The 24,015-nt window shown below is 44.9% G+C and overlaps 1 protein-coding gene across 3 annotated transcripts in view; it reads right to left on the reverse strand.

Moving 5' to 3' along the window:
* The window catches only part of psmd1 (proteasome 26S subunit, non-ATPase 1), a 60,976-nt gene that overhangs the window by 3,813 nt on the left and 33,148 nt on the right, over positions 1 to 24,015 (reverse strand). For 2 of the 3 annotated variants that reach the window (XM_039000774.1, XM_039000773.1), the window contains exons 17-23: positions 18,635 to 18,749; positions 13,325 to 13,441; positions 12,152 to 12,254; positions 8,776 to 8,945; positions 6,713 to 6,805; positions 6,240 to 6,338; positions 4,199 to 4,396 (exon numbers count right to left, since the gene is read on the reverse strand). In XM_039000774.1, coding sequence (XP_038856702.1) covers positions 4,199 to 4,396; positions 6,240 to 6,338; positions 6,713 to 6,805; positions 8,776 to 8,945; positions 12,152 to 12,254; positions 13,325 to 13,441; positions 18,635 to 18,749 — 895 coding nt within the window. The remainder of the gene's footprint in view (positions 1 to 4,198; positions 4,397 to 6,239; positions 6,339 to 6,712; positions 6,806 to 8,775; positions 8,946 to 12,151; positions 12,255 to 13,324; positions 13,442 to 18,634; positions 18,750 to 24,015) is intronic. The other variant, XM_039000775.1, reaches the window with a different exon arrangement.

Raw genomic sequence — 24,015 nt, forward strand, 5'->3', positions numbered from 1 at the left:
AGGGACTACAACAGGTGTTTATAACGCTGAGGAGAAGAAGTGAGGGACTACAACAGGTGTTTATAACGCTGAGGAGAAGAAGTGAGGGACTACAACAGGTGTTTATAACGCTGAGGAGGAGAACTGAGGAACTGCAAAAGGTGTTTTATAACTCTGAAGCCGAGAGGAACTTTCAAAACACTACACAGACGTGGTGGGGGATTACACAGTGAAGAGATTCATCATGACTGCAAGAAAGAACAGGTATTTTTCCCCCCAGTCTGCCTGTGAAGATTTTGAGGGGATGGTTGTCTCGTCATACTCTGTGAGCACATTGCCCTTGCAGTGGTTGTACAGTACATCATGCAGCTTGGTTATCACTGTAAATCATTTAGAGATATGGTCAGGTCCAGACTAACGCATCAGGTATGGTGAGCACTGTCCAGACTAGATTTTAACTCTTACATTATCTCTGGGAAGCTAAGTAGCACTAATTTACTCACAGACCACACTACAAGACCTTTGGAACAGTTGCTGTGTGCTCGGATTGCCTTCTATGGAATAGGTGAAATGGAATCATCACAATATGGAGGGAAGGTCTGTGGGAGGCACACCCTGGCCCCACAACAATGGATCGCTTTGTGTTAAAACACCGCCTTCAAAAAAAATTGAAATACTAAAAAGTTTTAGAAGACAGACGAGAGCAAAAACACTCAAGTGTCATATGATATGACCCATGATGCATTGCTCTCAGCTCGACGTTTGTTGATTTGACATGTAACCAAACGATAGTCCTCTTTATAGGAGTGGGATTAGGATAAGTGTGTGGGTGACTGCATATCTCATGTTATTTACTGTGGAAAGCTGTCAACATTTTGCGCAGGGCCAGAGTACAGAGTGGTTTATTGTCCGGCAACTTTAAGACTCCGTGGATCTAACCGGGGCTTGGTTGGAAAGACGAATAAAAGATGGCTAATAAAAGACGGCTTCAACGCTGGATCCAGAAGCAACAAAAAAAAAAGGACCCGAAACCCTATATTTTTTACCTAATTTAAGTTATCACAAAACCATCACCAACAGGTCCGGACCATCACCATCAAGGCTCAAATAAATTAAACATACGTAATGCAACACTTCTGTCAATAGGAGGATAAACATCTTACAAATAATTTCCCACGGATACAGTGCATTCAGAAAGTATTCAGACCCCCTTCACTTTTCCCACAATTCATTACGTTACAGCCTTATTCAAAAATTGATTAAATAAAATCCTCAATCTACACACAATACCCAATAATGACAAAGCGAAAACAGGTTTTTCGCTACTCAGACACTTTGCTATGAGACTCGAAATTGAGCTCAGGTGCATCCTGTTACCATTGATCATCTTTGATGTTTCTACAACTTGATTGGAGTCCACCTGGGGTAAATTCAATTGATTGGACATGATTTGGAAAGGCACACACCTGTCTATAAGGTCCTATAGTTGACAGAGCATGTGAGAGCAAAAACAAAGCCATGACGTCGAAGGAATTGTCCGTAGCACTCCGAGACAGGATTGTGTCGAGGAACAGATCTGGGGAAGGGTACCAAAAAAATTCTGCAGTATTGAAGGTCCCCAAGAACATAATGGTCTCCATCATTCTTAAATGGAAGAAGTTTGTAACCACCAATACTCTTCCCAGAGCTGGCTGCCCAGCCAAAATGAGCAATAGTTCCTCTGTGGAGATGGGAGAACCTTCCAGAAGGACAACCATCTCTACAGCACTCCACCAAATCAGGCCTTCATGGTAGAGTGGGCAGACGGAAGCCACTCCTCAGTAAAAGGCACATGACAGCCCGCTGGAGTTTGCCAAAAGGCACCTAAAGGAATCTCAGACCATGAGAAACAACATTCTCTGGTCTGATGAAACCAAGATTGAACTCTTTGGCCTAAATGCCAAGAGTCAATTCTGGAGGAAACCTGGCACCATCCCTATGGTGAAGCATGGTGGTGGCAGCATCTTGCTGTGGGGATGTTTTTCAGTGGCAGGGACTGGGAGATTCAGGAACGAGGGAAAAATAAACGAAGTGCAGAGAGATCCTTGATGAAGTTCTGAGCGCTCTGGAGCAGGTTCTCAGACTGGGGCGACGGTTCACCTTCCAACAGGACAACGACACGAAGCACACAGCCAAGACAACACAGGAGTGGCTACGGGACAAGTCTCTGAATGTCCATGAGTGGCCCAGCCAGAGCCCAGACTTGAACCCATTCGAACATCTCTGGAGAGACTTGAAAATAGCTGTGCAGCGACGCTCCCCATCCAACCTGACAGAGCTTGAGAGGATCTGTAGAGTAGAATGGGAGAATCTCCCCAAATACAGGTGTGCCAAGCTTTTAGCGTCAAACCCAAGAAGACTCGAGGCTGTAATCGCTGCCAAAGGTGCTTCAACAAAGTACCGAGGAAAGGGTCTGAATACGTATGTAAATGTTATATTTCCATTTTGTATTTTTTCTACATTTGCAAACAGTTTTTGCAGTGATGTCCTTGTCCCATTGCGCACTAGCGACGCCTGTGGCGGGCCGGGTGCAGTGCACGCTGACACGGTCGCCAGGTGTACTGTGTTTCCTCTGACCCATTGTTGCAGCTGGCTTCCGGGTTAAGCGGGCATTGTGTCAAGAAGCAGTGCGGCTTGGCTGGGTTATGTTTCGGAGGATGCACGGCTCTCGAGCTTCGCCTCTTCCGAGTCCGTGCGGGAGTTGCAGCGATGAGACAAGACTAACAACCAATTGGAACATTTTTTAAAAGAATAATAATTTAAAAAATAAAAATGATTGCAGTTGATATGCGGCCATTGTCAATGGTAGAGTATGTCGGCTTCACTGCCCTGATGGCATGACTAGAACCAGACTACAAGATGACATGTCGATAAACCGCGATGGCCCTGGATGAGAAATTGTACAATGATTGCTATGCAAGTATAAAGCACGAGTTCTCAAACAACATACGTGGCGTTAACAACAGATTGTTGAACGTCTATGAACACGTCGCCATACATCACTGCAACGAGCCATCACATTGATGAGAAGTGGGACATGAAGTCCAATGTACTACTGACAACTGAGCACATGGAGAGGAACACAGCAGAGAACCTGAAACGGCATTAACTACCATCGTTGCTGAGTGGGTGGGGGACAGCAGTAAGGTGAGTGCTGTCTACTAGGTAGCCAGGACTGCAGTAGATTGAACTGCTCTGTCTGGTAGGTAGCCAGGACTGCAGTAGATTGAACTGCTCTGTCTGGTAGGTAGCCAGGACTGCAGTAGATTGAACTGCTCTGTCTGGTAGGTAGCCAGGACTGCAGTAGATTGAACTGCTCTGTCTGGTAGGTAGCCAGGACTGCAGTAGATTGAACTGCTCTGTCTGGTAGGTAGCCAGGACTGCAGTAGATTGAACTGCTCTGTCTGGTAGGTAGCCAGGACTGCAGTAGATTGAACTGCTCTGTCTGGTAGGTAGCCAGGACTGCAGTAGATTGAACTGCTCTGTCTGGTAGGTAGCCAGGACTGCAGTAGATTGAACTGCTCTGTCTGGTAGGTAGCCAGGACTGCAGTAGATTGAACTGCTCTGTCTGGTAGGTAGCCAGGACTGCAGTAGATTGAACTGCTCTGTCTGGTAGGTAGCCAGGACTGCAGTAGATTGAACTGCTCTGTCTGGTAGGTAGCCAGGACTGCAGTAGATTGAACTGCTCTGTCTGGTAGGTAGCCAGGACTGCAGTAGATTGAACTGCTCTGTCTGGTAGGTAGCCAGGACTGCAGTAGATTGAACTGCTCTATCTGGTAGGTAGCCAGGACTGCGATAGATTGAACTGCTCTGTCTGGTAGGTAGCCAGGACTGCGATAGATTGAACTGCTCTGTCTGGTAGGTAGCCAGGACTGCGATAGATTGAACTGCTCTGTCTGGTAGGTAGCCAGGACTGCAGTAGATTGAACTGCTCTGTCTGGTAGGTAGCCAGGACTGCAGTAGATTGAACTGCTCTGTCTGGTAGGTAGCCAGGACTGCAGTAGATTGAACTGCACTGCCCACTAGCGGTCATAAGCAGGACCATATCTGAATTGTGAATTCATGCCATTTTATGATTTTTTAACCCCAGTTTAAAAAAGATAATGTGTCACATCCCTACCAGAAACACACTTTAAAAAAGTCACATGCGTTCACAGACTCACACACCAACAGTACGTACCGGTTTGAAGGGCTGGTAGCGGCACGTCTCGGGCATGTTGAGCACTTTGAGCTGGGCGGGCATCACTCTGGCTGGGTTCTCCATCAGCTGGAAGTTGGGCTCGGGTTCCTTCTTCTTCTCCTTCTCCTTCTCTTTCTCTTTCTCTTTCTCTTTCTCTTTCTCGTCATCTTTCTTTTCCTTCTCAGCCTCCTGTACCTCCTGAGAATCCAACAAATAGAATGTTAAGCATTTCCCCTCCCTTTTCCTGAGGAAAACCCACGACTCAGTGAGTCCGCAATGATGATAAAAAAGATGGCAATGGCAGTAAGGGTCACCTCGGAATAAAGTGTGCCTTCATTTCATACGTTTCCTGACACCACCAAAAAGCTTAAAAATCTGGAAGACATGTTTATCTTGAGATGGGTGATACACTCCTTATTGGTTGTCTTGCACTTGGTGGCCAGTGATTTGTTAGCCTCTCCCTGCCTCCTATCTGTCCCCGGCCCAGGTCTCCCGGCTGCTACCACAAGGCCCTGAAAACTGGACCATAGGTGTGCAATGACTTGTATGAGCACTCCTGTTTGTCTACGTGTGTGTGTGTGTGTCAACTAAAAACAACACACTTCCACACAGTGTTTGTGTGAGAGAATAAAACAAATCTCCACTGTCCAATGCCTTTGGTTAAAAGCGAGGACGTGAAATCTAGCATGGTGGACGCCATCAAACATAGCGATAATGCCCAGCGGTCAACGTCCCACTGAAAGCAATACTGGCACTGGGTTGACAGGGGCTGTCGGTAATGGTATGTATTCCAGCCGTGTGCTTCATGGATAACTTGGTCCCATCAGGAGAGAGGGGCTGGGGGGACCTTGCCAGGGCTGACAGATAGCTGCTCCTTAAAGGGATACTTCACTAATTTTCTGAGAACTGCTATTTTAAAAGGCCTAGTTAACTCACATTTCTTAAGAACTGCTACGTTAACCCATAAGAGTCTAAGAGGGGGGGGGGGGTTCTTCAATTCCTGATTTGAAATTTAAAGACCCCTTGAAGTATAAAAACATTTTTGTTTAGTTATTTGAATAAAAAAAAAATTGGGGGCCTTTTAGCCCATACAAACACATTGAATAACAGATTCACTACATGGAACAACAGATAGTCCCCCCAAAAAAAATCTAAAGGAAGTTTGTTCTGAAGTGTCTGTTATAACATTTGTTATTCTTTTATTTTCCGTATTTTCATGTGGTCATATTAGTTTGTAGGCCAAACCGTTCGGACAATACAGACGTTTTTTTCGTGAGAAGACTGATTTTGGGGATGTCTCATGGTCTGACAACACCGCTGTAGCTTGACCACCTTCCACCTCAGAAGGACGCCATTGGCAGATGCGGTGGACTTAACGTGACGCTCATGAAAAAAAAACACAGATCTCTCTAGTTTAAACTGATGGATTGATGGGCATTTTTTTTATTACGCCAATTCGATTTCAGCGAGAGTTAACTCAAGATTTCCTGAGAAAACTTCTCTGCATTGTTGGTTAAGGGCTTATAAGTAAGATTTTCACTGTAAAGGTCTACACCTGTTGTATTTGGCACATGTGACAAATAAAAATGTGAATTGATTTTGAACTGCTACTTTAAAAAACGGGACAGTTGACTCATTTCGTTGATGGTTTTCTTACCTTTGAAATGGTCTCCTCTGCAGTAGTATGTGTGCCTGGACAGTACATCTGACATAAGAAGCTTTGTGGGATACTGAGTGAAATATTAGTGATGGAAGTTGCAGACTGCAGAGGACCGAGACGTTAAGGGAGACTGTTTTCAGGTCTTTGAACCATTAGTTCCTCACAACCAATTACACAGATCATTCCTCAATAGGCTGGTCAATATGAGCAGAGATCTGTTGTTTTGGACAGGGGCTACCGGATTCTTGCTTGAGGAAGGTTAAAAACATCTACATAGAAAGCAAGACTTAATTTGAGGGGAAAAAATGGGGGGAAAATGAATAAAAAATTGAAAGTGGTCTATGAGGCTGGCCGTCCTATGAAATGATTTTGTGTTCATACACTCACTACTTCCATCTTCTCCTCCTCTTTCTCCTTCTTCTCCTTCTCTTTCTCCTTCTTCTTAGCTTTGGCTGTGATGGAGAGCACAGCAGTAGACACCTATAATGGAGGAAGAGAGAGACTAAATGAAGTGTTGGCACAGAAATAAAAAGGCACTGAGGGGCAATCATAAAACCTCTTAAAATACACGACACAAGTGAACTAAAAATATCTGCAGTTTTTTTTTAGTACGTTATTAAAATGTACCCATGTTTTAAAATGAGCCAAGACTCGGGCTGAGTAGCCAAAATAACACGGTCTCAGACTGACAATATGGAAATGAGAGAGTTCAAAAGGGACTCTAATAACTAAACCCTCCAAGAAAATTGATCTTGGCTGAGGACACTTCATTCAGGATGACCGTGAGAAGCAGCGAATGCGATTTCAGTCGATCAAAACAGGGTGACGTCACGTCACTATTGGGGGACTCTCACCTTCTCCTTCTCTTTCTCCTTGGGTACCTCCAGGGCCGGAGGGTAGGCGAAGGTGGAGGGCTTGCAGTTGGAGCGGTACTGCACCTTGGGCATCTGGACAAGGAAGACAACAGTGTGGTGGTCAAACATCAATAACAAGCGATGGTAGTAAAGTCCTGCCCAGCACCCTATGAAACGTGATGTTCCGGGTTCACTTACAAATCTCTAGCTTAAACTGACACATTTTGATGGGGATTTTTTTTAAATACTAATTAGATTCCCGTGGGGGCACGGACATCAACTCCAGGGGCTAAAGTGTGAGAGGGAAGGGAAACTGAAAAGTGTTTCTCTGACTGCTGTAGCAGTAGGTGACTTCACCTGATAGAAAAGTCTGGCACGGATACAGTGGAGTTGGGAATGGCATGGATACAGTGGAGTTGGGAATGGCATGGATACAATGGAGTTGGGAATGGCATGGATACAGTGGAGTTGGGAATGGCATGGATACAGTGGAGTTGGGAATGGCATGGATACAGTGGGGTGGGAATGACATGGATACAGTGGGATGGGAATGACATGGATACAGTGGAGTTGGGAATGGCATGGATACAGTGGAGTTGGGAATGGCATGGATACAGTGGAGTTGGGAATGGCATGGATACAGTGGGGTGGGAATGACATGGATACAGTGGAGTTGGGAATGGCATGGATACAGTGGGGTGGGAATGACATGGATACAGTGGAGTTGGGAATGGCATGGATACAGTGGAGTTGGGAATGGCATGGATACAGTGGAGTTGGGAATGGCATGGATACAGTGGGGGTGGGAATGACATGGATACAGTGGGATGGGAATGACATGGATACAGTGGAGTTGGGAATGGCATGGATACAGTGGAGTTGGGAATGGCATGGATACAGTGGAGTTGGGAATGGCATGGATACAGTGGGGTGGGAATGACATGGATACAGTGGAGTTGGGAATGGCATGGATACAGTGGGGTGGGAATGACATGGATACAGTGGAGTTGGGAATGGCATGGATACAGTGGAGTTGGGAATGGCATGGATACAGTGGGGTGGGAATGACATGGATACAGTGGAGTTGGGAATGGCATGGATACAGTGGGGTGGGAATGGCATGGATACAGTGGGGTGGGAATGACATGGATACAGTGGAGTTGGGAATGACATGGATACAGTGGAGTTGGGAATGACATGGATACAGTGGGGTGGGAATGACATGGATACAGTGGGGTGGGAATGACATGGATACAGTGGGGTGGGAATGACATGGATACAGTGGAGTTGGGAATGGCATGGATACAGTGGGGCGGGAATGACATGGATACAGTGGAGTTGGGAATGGCATGGATACAGTGGGGCGGGAATGGCATGGATACAGTGGGGCGGGAATGACATGGATACAGTGGGGTGGGAATGACATGGATACAGTGGAGTTGGGAATGGCATGGATACAGTGGGGCGGGAATGGCATGGATACAGTGGGGTGGGAATGACATGGATACAGTGGAGTTGGGAATGACATGGATACAGTGGAGTTGGGAATGGCATGGATACAGTGGAGTTGGGAATGGCATGGATACAGTGGAGTTGGGAATGGCATGGATACAGTGGAGTTGGGAATGGCATGGATACAGTGGAGTTGGGAATGGCATGGATACAGTGGGGTGGGAATGGCATGGATACAGTGGGGTGGGAATGGCATGGATACAGTGGGGTGGGAATGGCATGGATACAGTGGGGTGGGAATGACATGGATACAGTGGAGTTGGGAATGGCATGGATACAGTGGAGTTGGGAATGGCATGGATACAGTGGGGCGGGAATGGCATGGATACAGTAGGGGCGGGAATGGCATGGATACAGTAGGGGCGGGAATGGCATGGATACAGTAGGGGCGGGAATGACATGGATACAGTGGGGTGGGAATGACATGGATACAGTAGGGTGGGAATGACATGGATACAGTGGGGTGGGAATGGCATGGATACAGTGGGGTGGGAATGACATGGATACAGTGGGGTGGGAATGACATGGATACAGTAGTGTGGGACGTTTACCTTGAGGTCCTTGTTGAGTCCGATAATGGCGGTGGGGGTGAAGGCCAGGGAGAGGAAGTGGGAGAGGGGGAACCAGAACCAGAACTGGGTGAACACCAACAGGCCCACTACTGACGGCATGTGGGTGTGGCCCGTCCTGGACTGCAGGGAGATGGTGACGTTACGGCCACCTGCACACAAAGAAGGGGGCAGGGAAGTAGAGTTTTTACATTTCACTTTGATATGTATTGCTTCCATTATAACACTCAAATCTCATTTTATAACTTTGGTACCTACTATGGCTTTATATGATGTTATGGTGGGTTCCTCTACTGTCATGCTTATAAAGGCTGTGTCCCTAAGGGAAGTTTGGCCAAAATAATTACACTATAAAAAGAATAGGGTGCCCTCAGGGACGCAGACACAAACAAGAAGTGAATAATGAGGGGTTAATTAACTAACTTACTACACTGACAAAGCCAGCCATTTCACTAAATCATCGTGATTACTCCTAATCCCAGGCCAAGGGCCTCACTAACGTTTCCATGAGTCATTTATGACCTTTAAACTTAACAAGATAAAAAAAATGTGAACAAAATGCCGGTAAAACAATGATCTGGCATGGCTAGTGTGAGGTAATAAAGCCTTTTCCAGTGTACAAAGGGGGTCAAGGGCTAGGGTGCAGACAAGTAGAACAATAGACCTCCTTTGCCCTCTGGGAGACCACTAGGGAGAAGAGGATGAAGGGAGCTAGGGAGTTGGAGGAAGAGGGTTGCAGAGGAGTGACAGGATGGATGAAAAGGGGCTTGGAATCAGTGTTGGGAGGTCCTTCCCCAATCCTCATACAAACATTGTAAAAACTCCCTTCAAAACAAGAGTTACTAAGGAGGAAACCTTTGATTAAAATACATTATTACAGCAGAGACCGCTGGAAATGTTTCCAATGTGAAATCAGATCAGACAATGGTGGTTGAATCCCGGGACGTTTTCATTTAAACAGACCTACCACAGCTCAGTTGACTTTTTTTTTTAAAGGTAATTACAGTGATGACTTCTGGGTGATTTGATAACTTTATTTTGATGGCTGAAATGGCCTCCTAATACCCCGAACAAATTGATTTACTGGTTGCCAGAGTGACTCACAGATTCTAGTTGCTGCGCCACAATGAGAGCACACACACACACACACACACACGAGGTCTCTTAAAACTTGAAATGCAGCTTGACAGCAGTGTGCAATTTACTAGGGGGGAAGGAGAGGTATCCTGGGGTTTTTGTCAACCTACTTTATGGCAATTGAATTTTTATTCCTGTGGAAAAGGACATCCTTTCCCAGAATCCAAGGTGTTATGTAATTCCCGAGATCAACTAGCATTTTTCCGTGATCGCATAAGGTCCTTCGGCACAACAGAGCTGAGGGATTTCTGTCGCTCTTGACAAGAATGTCTAAATGATAAAATATATATATATTTTTAAAGGCTATAGAATGTCTACTAATTGATCAAACGTGTGTATTTTAAAAGCTATAAAAAAGGGGCATTAAGAACAGTCACTGAGTGTACAAAACATTAGGAACAGCTGCTCTTTCCATGACAGCCCGACCAGGTGAAAGCTATGATCCCTTATTGATGTCACTTGTTAAATCCACTTCAGTCAGTGTAGATGAAGGAGAGGAAACAGGTTAAAGAAGGATATTTTATCCTTGAGACAAAGATTTTTGTATGTGTGTCATTCAGAGGGTGAATGGGCAAGACAAAAGATTGAAGTGCCTTTGAACAGGGTATGGTAGTAGGTGCCAGGCGCACCAGTTTGTGTCAAAAACTGCAACGCTGCTAGATTCTTCACGCTCAACAGTTTGTGTATCAAAGAATGGTCAAGAATGGTCCACCAAAGGTCATCCACTCATCTAGAGTCCATGCCCCGACTAATTGAGGCTGTTCTGAGGACAAGGGGGGAGTGCAAAACAATATTATGGAAGGTGTTCCTAATGGTTTGTCCACTCAGTGTATAACAAAGACACTGAAAAGCTTCACATTTAGGCGCATGGACTAAGAAAAAAAAAGAAAAAATGAAAAAATGAAAAAAAAATGAAAAAAAGGAAAGAAGGAAAGAAAAGGGGGAACGTCCGGAGAGAGAGAGAGAGAGGGGGAACGTCCGGAGAGAGAGAGAGAGAGGGGGAACGTCCGGAGAGAGAGAGAGAGAGGGGGAACGTCCGGAGAGAGAGAGAGAGAGGGGGAACGTCCGGAGAGAGAGAGAGAGAGGGGGAACGTCCGGAGAGAGAGAGAGAGAGGGGGAACGTCCGGAGAGAGAGAGAGAGAGGGGGAACGTCCGGAGAGAGAGAGAGAGAGGGGGAACGTCCGGAGAGAGAGAGAGAGAGGGGGAACGTCCGGAGAGAGAGAGAGAGAGGGGGAACGTCCGGAGAGAGAGAGAGGGGGAACGTCCGGAGAGAGAGAGGGGGAACGTCCGGAGAGAGAGAGAGGGGGAACGTCCGGAGAGAGAGAGAGGGGGAACGTCCGGAGAGAGAGAGAGGGGGAACGTCCGGAGAGAGAGAGGGGGGGAACGTCCAGAGAGAGAGGGGGAACGTCCGGAGAGAGAAAGGGGGAACGGTTGGGCGTGTGGTTGTTTGCGAGAGCTGCTTCTGAATGCTAAACCTTCGGTAATGAACACCAGCGATCATGAAACGGAACCCTAATGACTTCTGCCTGTCACATGTCATACGATTACCCAACTGCCCCCAAAATCACAACCCCACTTATAACTAAAGACTAATACTCCCCATCACCTTATCTGAAATTAAAGTGGGAGGAAGCTGCCTTCCTGACGTTACTCAACACCCAGCCTTCCAGTCCGTCTCAAAACATGGATGTGTATCAGGGAGCAGTGACCTGACAGTTGTTAAGGGTAGTAGAGGGAGAGGAGAGAGCCTCAGTGTGCTATCTTACAATGACCCCATACTAAAGATTTTGTCTGGGCGGTTTCACGCGACGGAAAACAGGGAGGGGGGGGGGGGGAATAATCTTGGCAGGAGAACGAGGGCTCCCAGTTTGGTCTCGACTGTCGCTATAGTGACAAAGATCGACTGAAAGCATTATGGGAACAAAAATAAACACTGCTACAGTACAAGAGCAAGTGCCCCACCCACACCAGGCCGTCAGACTAACAGTAATCACAAGAGTCATGTGGCTGTTGACATTGCTGGCCCACCAGGCGCTAATGCATCATAACATGATCGCTTCCAGAGAAGGCGCCAGTTGGGAATAATCACAGAGGGGGCGGGGGGCGGTCAAGCCCTTGGGGGCGGCACACCTCCCCTTAACAGCAGACAGAAACAGATAAAATACACCCACACGTCTTCTAAAGAAATCCAACCCGACTCCAAATGTCACAATACACTGACCTGCATCCAGGATGCCCTGGGCCAGGATGGCCCCGAACTTGGCCATGACGTCATCGTGCTTGTCGTTGATGACCTTGGAGTAGAGCTGCCGGAACTGGTTCACCTGTGTGTCGGAAAAATAACAACAAGACTCAACCCCATTGTTCAGTTCTTTTAGTGGGTCTCCACATTACAATTTAACATTCTTATTAAAAGGACATCTTTAGCAGCATATGTTAAACATTTATTCTGCCACGTTGCTTTGGTTCTGATTAAGTCAATGAGCACGCCAGGGCCCACAAGCAGGAGACGCCCTTACCCCCACCTTTAATAATATTAAAAACAGGTTAAAACACGTTGACGAGAGCCACTGTTGGTGGAAGCTAAGGACTATCTCAGTATTTTTGATTCTAGAAATACTTATGTTTCTCTACCTCACTTTTTACTGAGAGAAATAAGCCGTGACAACCGCTTGAACAGGCTATATTTTAGCTTCACTATTTGGAGAATAGCGACACATACATCTATAATAAGAAAAGGGTACATAGCTAAAACACTACCACTCATATTACCATGTAACATATGTAAAGGGAAATTAAAATGTGACGGAAGTGATCCACCTGCGGGGCACATAGAACAGATCTACTGCATCTTAGACTTCCTTTCAATGAGAATGACAGCTCTATAACTCACATTTCTATGAGTTTGGTCGGGGTCATCCAAAAAAAAGTGACATATTGCAGCTTTAAAACCAGTCTCTCTTGAACAAGTGTAGTGCCTCCTGCTGTTTCTAGTTTAAAACCAGTCTCTGCTTTTGGCTAGGACCCAGAGCCTCCACGGGGGTTAGGGTTCATCAGGAGAGAAGTAGAGGACTGGACTCAAAATAGAGAACATTTCTATAGGCTAGAATCACATTAACAGATGATTCCATTAGCCAATCAACTTCAAGATATTTTAGTCTGTGAATAACAAAGTTACTTGTGGACAATTTCTCTGATAAATGTGGGCTGTGATTGAGATGAGCTGTTTCTCTGATAAATGTGGGCTGTGAATGAGATGGGCTGTTTCTCTGGTAAATGTGGGCTGTGAATGAGATGGGCTGTTTCTCTGCTAAATGTGGGCTGTGAATGAGATGGGCTGTTTCTCTGGTAAATGTGGGCTGTGAATGAGATGGGCTGTTTCTCATTCACCCACCTTGGGACAGGTGACCTCGGTCTGTTGGATCATGATGAGGGCAGAGGAGATGAGGGCACCCTGTCTCACGTAGTTCACTGGGTCGTTGGTCATAGGTTCCAGCAGGTTGATGGCCTCCTGAGAAGGGAAAAAGGAAAATAGAACTTGTCAATCACAATAAAATAAACTAATTAAACTAACAACTAGATGACTACTTGACCAGCAAACCCTAAAGATGAGAGGTTATCGTGCTGAGTCGCTTAGAGTAAGTAAATAGATAGAGGTTTGGTGCTATTCCCTAAGTACGAGTGCAGTACTACCGGAGTATAAGCCCCAGCTCCTTAAGGGAGAAGAGGCTCAGGAAGGTCAACGGTGAACTCTCTCAGCCTGGCTCAGAAACCTCTGGCCCAGTGTTTGGACCAGCGCTCTTCTGGGTATTAAGAGGTAAGCGCTGGCAGAGGGTGCTAGCTCAACCGCTTGGCACGCTTACCAGGGGTGGGCTCAGCTGTACCAGGAAAAACCTTAGCATTCAGCATTGAGGATCCAAGATGAGGCCTACAATCACTTCAGATCTCTATCAGATTCATAGACTGAAACCTTATTGTCCTTAAAATGATTTATTTATTTACACTCTGCATATTAAAACCATATAAAAGGATGAGTGAGCATCCCCTGAAAACTACACAAAACAAAAAGCTTTAAGAACTGAACTCAGAATCTGTTATCTTTGGTTTTAGAATCTTTGCCAGGGCAAGCAGAGCGGAGAGCTGTGGCGTGTGGGGAGCGATGGCGTAGGAGGGGCACTGGTGGAGCCCTGGCTACCACATCCCCTTCCTGATTGGTTGGCGGTAGTGGTGTAACGGTACACGTATTCGTAACAAATCGTTCGGTACAGGGACCTTGGTTGGGTCCGCACTGTGAACCCGAATGAATACATAATAAAAATACATTTTAAACAAACTAGGCCTATAGGCTAGACCTACACTGCGTTGTATGCCTCTTATTGGGTAAATCTGATCTGGGGAAAAAAACATTTCAGGCTAAACAACTAGAGCCTATGAGGACATTGTAATCAAAATTCAAATCTTTACTGGCGCATTTCAAAACGATCCTTTAGTGAAGTGCAGCCGGGAACTAGTTCTGTATGATAAGGAGTGGTAGGGAACGTTTTGGCTTCCCAGATTACCACGGCGATGGACAGAGAGTTGTGGATAAGACATTAACAGTATGGGGGCATCCCAGTGCTTGAGGAGTCACTACAAACCCGTGTTCAATCCCAGGCTGTGTCACAACCAGCCGTGACCGGGAGTCTCATAGGGTGGCGCACAATTGGCCCAGTGTCGTCCGGGTTAGGGGAGGGTTTGGCCGGGGGGGGGGGGGGGGGGGGGGCTTTCCTTGGCTCATCGCACTCTAGCGACTCCTTGTGGAGGGCCGGACGCCTGTAGGGTGACTTCGGGTTGTCAGTTAAACTGTGTTTCCTCCGACACATTGGAGCAGCTGGCTTACGGGTTAAGTGGGCTCCCCCTTCCCGCTGGGGAGTTGCATTGATGAGTCAAGATTGTAATTGGATCGTAATTCGATATCACAAAATTGGGGAGAAAAAGGTGGCAAAAAATTACTAATAAATTCATAATTCGATTTTTAAAAAGTAATAGCACGTCGCCACTGCTCAACGAGAATAACCTTTGCAGAGTGGCGTGTGTAGATAGCTTGTTGTTGTCGGCCAATCACAAGTCGTCAAAGCGGCATAACAGTCATAGGGCCTCTGTGTGTGGCAAAGCAAGTTAGGAGACTATCTAATGAATAATGTGGAAATTGGGGAGAAGTCTGTCCATAATAAAACGATGCTCTGCCTTCTTAACACTATCAACAAGGCAGGTCCTACAGGCCCTGGTTGTTGCACCTGGACTACTGTTCAGTCATGTGCCACAAAAGGGGGCCTTGGGAAAATTGCAGTTGGCTCAGAACAGGGCAGCACGGCTGGCCCTTAAAAGTACAGGGAGAACTAACATTGATGACATGCATGTAAATCTCTCATGGCTCAAAGTGGAAGAGAGATTGACATCATCATTACTTGTTTTTGTAAGAGGTGTTGACAAGCTGAAGATAGGGCTGTCTGTTTAAAATACTAGCACACAGCTCGGACACCCATGCATACCCCTCAAGACATGCCACCAGAGGTCTCTTCACTGTCCCCAAGTCCAGAACAGACTATGGGAGGCACACAGCACTACGTAGAGCTATGACTCAGGCACAGACACATGCATACACACATGATAACATACGCACTATACACAGACGTGCACATGGATTTTGTGTTGTAGATATGTGGTAGTGGAGTATGGGCCTGAGGGCACACAGTGTGTTGTGAATTCTGTAATTAATGTATTGTAACGTTTTTAAAATTGTATAACTGCCTAAATTGTGCCGGACCCCAGGAAGAATAGTTGCTGCCTTGGCAGGAACTAATGGGGATCCATAATAAATACAAGCACAAAATAATCAACGTAAAACGGAATTAAAATGGAATAAAAAAAATGTAATGAAAGACACGCTACAACAACCAAGAGCCAACAGGTAGGTTGCTACTTAATAATCTGAATGGAGTTGTTATTTTTAACTGTAGGACAAGGAGGAAGCGCATGCAGTCTCAATTAGCCTAGCTAGCTAGCTTAGCTAACTTGCTTCTAAAATCGGCTTGATGCAGTCAAGACGGGTCTTACGTAATCATATTTTATAATAAATAATCTAGCTATGACAAGCTAGAAATGAGTCGGCTTGGTATGCTTGATATTTTCTTCTGTTTTTTTAGCATTGATTGACGTCTCTCTGAATCTCCCTCCCCGTGCCACTTGCTCACAGTAAACACACCGCAAGGCCATTTCTCCGCCTGCTAGAGTTTCCCTCTCTTGCGCTTCATCAGCTCTGGTTAATAAAGTAACTTACAAATGTACTTTTCTACTGCTTCCCTCACCTCGGATAGAGTCTGGATCCGACCAGGTCTATACGGAACCAGTCTAGTTGTCCTCGGGTCCGTTTGGAACAGGTATTAATATTAAAACAATTATTTATGTAGATCGTGTTCGGGTGGGAAAGACCCAGGTCCATTTCAAAACGGGTCCAACAACCTCAACCGTAGTCAGTTGAGGTTTCAATTGAGAGTATTAAGTTCAATCAGCAGAGCTGGCTGATGCAGCACATGGCATACAGGGGCCTCAGTAGTACTGAAGGGTGACATCACTCCTTCGGGCTTGATGAAAGTTCTACACTGTCAGAGGTTTAAATATATTGATTGAGTCAAACAAAACAGCTGCTATTATTTGTCTATTTGAAATGTATAGAATATCTAATGTCAAGCGTGAAAAGGACTGCATAGTCACTCAGAAGAATGAATCATTTGAATGTTTACACGAGGCTGGTAAAAATACATTTAAAAAGTGGCTTCTCACGCAGACTGCATTTTCTACCCAATTCGTCAAACCCCCAAAATTGCATGTCGCATAAATTTTCATGACGACGCACACCTTTGTATTGACGGATAGGGAGCGTGAAATAGGTTCCAATCCAACTCGCTTTCCTCTGCATGTTTTTACCCAATACCAGTCAGCAAAAACCCAAAATTACAGGGCAATAAAAAATAATATCCAAACCCCCAGGATGTATAAATGAGAGAGTATGAGCTCCATATGTAATAGCTAGCTGACCCACTTCTCCAGCCACAACACCATTCCACTCACCGAAGGACGGAGCTAAATGTACTGGAGGACTGGCTGTGTGAAGACTGGAGTCCTGGTCTGGCCCAGTCCAGTGTAGGACTAGAACGTTCTCCCTCTGGGCACCAAGGCCCAGGTGTAATGGGCTGTGACTCTGTTTGGGCTTTGGGCACCTGAGAGTGACCAGTCCACATCGTTAAGCAGTTCTGGGCCTGGCGGCAGCGTCTTCTCCCCCCCTCTTTCCCTGACCACAATGTCCTCGTCTGGCCGACAGGGTACAGCTCAGTGGCGATATGCCAACCAAACAGAAACCGAACTGCGCAATATATCAAATGTATGTCAGGCATTGTATTTCAATTATTACACTCTGGATCGACGTGTACGTCAACGTGTTCCAGCTCCCGCCAATATCCAGCAACTTCGCACAGACATTGAAGAGTGGGACAACATTCCTTAGGCCACAATCAACAGCCTGATCAACTGTATGAGAAGGAGATGTGTCGCGCTGCATGAGGCAAATGGTGGTCACACCAGATACTGACTGGTTTTCTGATCCATGCCACTAAAAAAAATCTGTGACCAACATTTGAAATCAACAGATGAATGAATGTATTTCAATTGACTGATTGACCTTAGGAATAGTAACTCAGTAAAATCTTTGAAAATGTTGCGTTTACATTTTGTGGTTCAGGATAACATTTTCTGACAGAGAAGCCGTTGTTTTAGCAGCGTGGACTAGTAGTTAACCCTACTGAAGGCTTTTCATTTCAGATGAACCCCTGTGCTCAGCATAGGACATCAGTATCGGTGACAGACAAGGGACTACAAAGAACAAAAATGGCAATGAGGAAAAAGGAAAATTGCCATCAACGCATATTGTGTGGGCCAGATATAAGTCTTCATTATATGACCCAACAGAGGTCAGCAGGGATAGGCGGGCGTCATCCTTCCAGGGTATCAACATTGGTGAAGCATGTCTTTAACAAGCATTCCAAAAATAGAGACTCTGGCCACTGGTCAAACAGGCACATTCTAGGATCTCCCTGTAAAAAAAACTAGTGCACAAGCATTTTCACTACACCCGCAATAACATCTGCTAAATATGTGTATGTGACCAATAAAATGTGATTTTAAGAGTTGAATGCTTCAACAGCGTTGGTTCAGATTGGAGCCCCTCTAAGCCCAGTCTCCACATAGGAGCCACGCTAAATCCTATCCTGGCTGTGATTCTCGCTGTGTGCCAGGCATGATCATGGCCCCTATTCTAGCAGAGCGGTTTCCTCAGAGTCCTGCCACGTTATTCAGTCTGATAAGACACTAACAGCTGCTAGAAATTCCTCCGGGGGGCAGCTTCCCAGGTAGGATACAGTGGTATCTGTTTGTTTTGCTACACGCATGGTGCGGCAGGCTCGGAGCCGTTACGGCAGGCTCGGAACCGGGAGGAGCTGACTAGAAGGCGCTTTCCCAATATTGCATAGACCCTTTTGATTATCTCAGAATCACGAGGCTGAATTAAGAAGTGTTTATTTTGGACTGGACAATGAAGTTGGCAGCTTGTTCACAGAGAAGTGAGGACGGGAGCGAGGTAGGGTCGGATAAGGAAGAGAGGGGCACTTACCTTGTTGCCTGTCCCGGCACAGCAGATACCCAAGGCCATGGCGGCTCCGCAGCGCACATGGGGGTTGTAGCTCTCTGACAGGAGAGACACCACACTGGGGCATTGCTCTGGGGTCCTGTAGAAAGACACAGACAGAGAGAGAGGGACAGACAGAGAGAGAGAGACGATTATCGTTTATTTGATCTTTATTTAACCAGGTAGGCCAGTTGAGAACAGAGTTACACAAACAAACATACAGTCAATAAGTTATTCAATTACGCTCATTGTAAGAGTCTGCAGTCTGCCTCTTGTACAGATACATTGTAAACGTGGTTAATACAAAATCTATAACTAATATAATCATTATTAACTTTTTTGAAGAAACTGGGGTTGTGTCAACATTGCGGGTCATAGGAATGAATCCAATTGGACCAGGTCCAAGGCTTTAATATCATTACAGAATAATTGTTCAGGTGACAGGTGGCTCAAAGCTACAGCACAACAAAGGGATTGCAGCAACAGAACCGGTGATAGAGGGGGGAACTTGGGGTGGGGGGGGTGTACGGTGTGTGAAAAGGGGCAATGATTTATAGGTCTGACACCTCCGCAAGTCTTGATGAATTGTATCCGGGGCTGCTGCTGTATGAACAAGAGAAAACCTTGTGCGTAACCATTTTGCGAGATTGAAATCTTTGACTTGAAGTATAATGGCACAGGTCTAGAGCATAATGTTTTTTTTAATCTCTGCTAAGCATAAATGGTTATTTCTTTGCTGACTGAAGTGAAGACTGAGCCAAGACAATTAAAACGTACAGCAGGGGAGACTCTGGCCTCTTAACTAGCCTACTACATTTGTCAAAATCCTTTTTAGTCTTACAAAAAGAACAGGCATGCTCAAACATAACGCCCATCCAACAGGCACTGTTAATAATGAATGATTTTTATATTTTAAAAATGATGATCAAGAACACCATTTAGGTGACGGGACGTTGGCAGAAAACTGTGCCCCATGGCAACTTACGGTGTAATTTGGCAGAATGTTACCTCAAGTCTAAACACTGCCAGTGTAAGTGAATATTCGGTCTAACCCTTCCAATCCACTACCGTCGACCATCGTGTTTTACATGTAAATGCCAGGGTTTCTTCCCTCATCACATTTTCCTGGTTTCCACAGGTCCAACCGTCTCATTGTGAGGAAACTCCTCACATGTTAATTTTGAACCAAGACCTTATACAAACTCCCCCAAGTCTGCAGCTGTGTCAAGATGGTTTCTTTAAACAATTTACACAACGTAATTATAGTTAAACCCCCCCCCCCCCCCCCCCCCCCTCAACAGCACCCTAACAGGAGTATTGGGTGAGAAAATAGAGGTAAGAGCAGGGTGGGATGTAGATTTTGGACCCTAACCTCATCTTTACTTAAGGCTCAAAGTGCCGTTAGGGTAAGGGCCATTTGCCATTAGGCGCTTGAGATTTGAAGTTAATTTAAATGGGCTCTATTCTAAGAGTAAAGTGGGAACGGAGAGCAAGTGGATCTGTGCCCATCTGCCTGTTACTGGGACAAGAAATGTAGGTTCTTAAAGAGCAACTGAAGGCAATAAACAACTTATCATCGGATAGAAAACAGCCTCTGTGGCATCGATATTAATCAGAAACATTTAATCTACTATCAAAATTGATTACAAAGTATAAAGAGGATGATTTTGGTCAAAGTCAGTCTCGTCCAAAACAGAGTTTTGTAAGTGAGTTCGTCATGATTTAGGGTTGTGGATTTCATTTCGACAATGTTCACTAACACAGGATACACAGCTTCGGTGATTGATCTCTTTCCAATCCTACTGCAGAATACAGTGAGACAGACCTACCCAGAGGATCTGTCTTTGGTTTTACTTGAGAGAAACACTGCACCAAACAACTCAGCTCAGGGGTTCCCAAACTTTTGTCGTCCACAAACCCATTTTGATGTGAAAATTCTTGCGGAACCACGCAAAAAAATTGTATGCAATTAACAGCCAAAGTTTCATTTTTTGTATATATATTTATTTATTCATTTATTTATTTATTTATTTATTTTCGGGGCTATGGCAGTCAATTACAAAACATTCTAACAGTATTTCTGATTGTCTTAACTCACGATACATACTTTTAATGTGGGGCTAGGACAGTCAATTGCAAATGAGTCTGACAATGTCTCATCTCACCACCACTGATGAGATGGGTGTTTGATGCATGTCAGAGCTTCTCAAAGTGAGGGGGCATGGGGTCAACAGCGCGCACCTCATCTCTGCGGTCACATCCCACCTGGATCGATATTTGGTTTTAATGCAGACGAGAGCACTGATGAATTCAGCGTCACACAGATATGAGCTGCCGAAGGGTACCGTGAGTTTTAACGCTCTGAGTGAGACGGCAGGGTATTTATTCCCTTCGAGTCAGGAACCAAAACACCTGTGAATGCTTTGTCTGCAGCACTCGGTCACACGACAGTTCGAAAGGCCACACTTGAATCATTCCGATTCAAGAGCCACAGTCAAGTGCGCCCTTTGCCCACGATCTAAGGGCACTGATTGAATTGATCTTTAAGATTTCAATACTTCATTTAGATTTTTAGGGTTAACCACATTACAACGATTTTAAGATAAAGATGATATATAAAAACATTATTTTGGAAATTCTCCCACAACCCCATTTTCATATGACCCCTAGTTTGGGAACCACTGCCGTAGCTAGATGTAAAATTTTGCGACTAAAACATCCTCGTCAAAAAAAATCCTAATTAATTACAGATTTCTTTGGGCATCTTAGATTCATTCTGACTATTTTGAGGAAGTGATACTGGCTTTCTTCCATCCACCTAATCATCCTCAGCTTCCAATTGGCTCATTCATCCCCCCTCTTCTCCCCTGTAACTATTCCCCAGGTCGTTGCTGTAAATGAGAATGTGTTACTGCAATGCAAACGAGTTGCCTGTTGTAGCCTGTGCAACGCGTTCCAGTGTGTCATTCAGTGAAACTTCCTGAGAAATTCCTGCCAAACCGGTCAGCTAAATTAAACATGTTTTACTCATATTTGGTCACAAGAAAGGGAATGCAAGGGAATGCAATTACAACTGGTCAGGAACAAATACTACCTGAGAAAGAGGGATTTCATCAGAAGTAGTGGTAACTTCACAAAATTATCAACATTGGAAATGTATTACAGCATAGCCTATGGTAATGTCTTGAATTAGGGAATCTGTCGAGGCAAACAGCCACTATGGGATGAGGTCAGCAGCATTATATTGAGCGTGTTATCCAGCCTGCTATGCTGTAAAAAGGCAGTTGGATAAGACCAACACTGCATGGACGGTAAAACCGATGAGGATATTACCATATGCCTTCAGATTTCCCAGAAAGGTTCAGTTCTCCGTAATGGTCATTGAGAGTCTATCAGTTAGGTTTTAATCGTCATTCACCCGAAAAACGATAGGCGGTAAACCAATCCTCTATAAAGAAAATTAAAAAACAGGCCCCTCAGCCTTTTCCAAAAAACAAGCATAATCATCAACGTCGCAAATCCCTCTCCATGACTCCCATGCCACTAACTCACAAAAAAACGTCAAAATAGCACGGCTCAACCAGAAAATGTGACGCGTCCCTGCAATTGAAGACGTCCTTTATGTTTCTCAGAGAAAACCTCATTGGTTTAATGGCGTGAAGAGGCCAGGAGGACGTGATAATTATCAAGCGGCTTAAGAAAGCTCAGAGGAATATGGATCCCTTTTGCCGGACACTGAACACATTGTAAACATTATTACGGTTGCGCTACTGCTCAAACCATATTTGCATGACTAGTAGCCCTTCAAACCAAAAACAGGCAGTCTTGATTTTAAAACAAATTAAAACTAGTGTCAAACCAACTGAAAATTCCACATAGAAATATGTGTTATAGATCTGCCATTCTCATTCAAAGGAAGTCTAAGGAGCGGTAGATCAGTTCTACGTGCACTTTTCTATGATTTCCATTTTAAAGTTTCGTTTTTACGTCATTCACTTTCGGTTTTGTACACCAGCTTCCAACAGCTGAAAATACAATATTTTTGGTTACGGAAAATATATTTCACATCGGTTTGATGCTACAATGATTCTCTACACTATAAGCAAGGATATTTGTCACAAACTGAAATTAAGCTAACTATTAGAATTTTAGCAACCAGGCAATGGCGGAGCGAATTCGGTATAGTGCATCTTTAAAATGTAATCCAAGTAGAATCGCTAGCTGAAATCAGACACTACATTAAGCCCCTTACATACCGACCAAACTGGCCGTATTGCTAAATAAATGTACACATACATGTCATTCAATCATTTCATCTACTAAAATACAACTACTTTATACGCTTGACGTGCTGCGTCAAGTCCCGCCCTTTCCCATCTCCTCATTGGTTTTTACAAGCATATACCCACGTGGGTGATTGAAAGATGAACGAGATCCACACTCCAATCTATTCTTTGAGGGCTGTGGCCAAGCACAGTCTTTGCGGTTAGGTTCGACAGGTATATAGTCCATTGTATGACTAAGCCAGTGGCAAAATTGTCAATACCACATATACGATCCATTAAAAAAAATGTTTAGCAAAATATGAATGAGGTTAAGGTAAATAAGATCTTTCCAATGAGCCAATGCTTTATACATTTAAGGTTTACGATCATTGTTTGGCAATGCCAAGTCTTGAGGTTGAATATGTGTTTTGCTTTGCTACCGTACCAATATAAATGATCGACAAGATGGTGCCGACAGACACGGTTGCCCTGTTTCTAGCTACTTTTTTGGGATTGTGTGCATTATTGTATTTCTAGATATTTCTCCACTGTTTTGAGCTAGAAACATAAGCATTGACTGCACCGGCAATATCTGCAAATCTGTGTACACAACCAATAAACTTTGATTTGATAACATTTGGAGTTAATAAACATTGCTCCGAGAGGCGGCAGGTAGCCTAGTGGTTTGAGCGTTGGTGGATCGAATCCCCGAGCTGACAAGGTATAAAATAAAATAAATATGCCCCTGAACAAGGCAGTTAACCCACTGTTCCCCGGTAGGCCGTCATTGTAAATAAGAATTTGTTCTTAACTGACTTGCCTAGTTAAAAGGGGGGAAAAAACCTAGTCAATTGTACAACTGAATGCATTCAATCGAAAATGTGTCTTCCGCATTTAATGGAAGACACACAGGCTGTGTGCACCTAACATGTTTCGTTTCACCAGACGTCCTGACGGTGTCCGACGCTGAAATTATTATTATTTTTTATTAAAAAGTACAGTAGCACCAGCTCAATCCATCCTGTCCTTTCCTCTCAGCCGCCAGAGATGACCAGCACAGTGGCACACATAGTAAGTAGGAAGCAGGGAAACACTAAGGCT

This window comes from Salvelinus namaycush, chromosome 9 (genome assembly GCF_016432855.1).
Source record: "Salvelinus namaycush isolate Seneca chromosome 9, SaNama_1.0, whole genome shotgun sequence".
NCBI classification, from domain to species: Eukaryota; Metazoa; Chordata; class Actinopteri; order Salmoniformes; family Salmonidae; genus Salvelinus; species Salvelinus namaycush.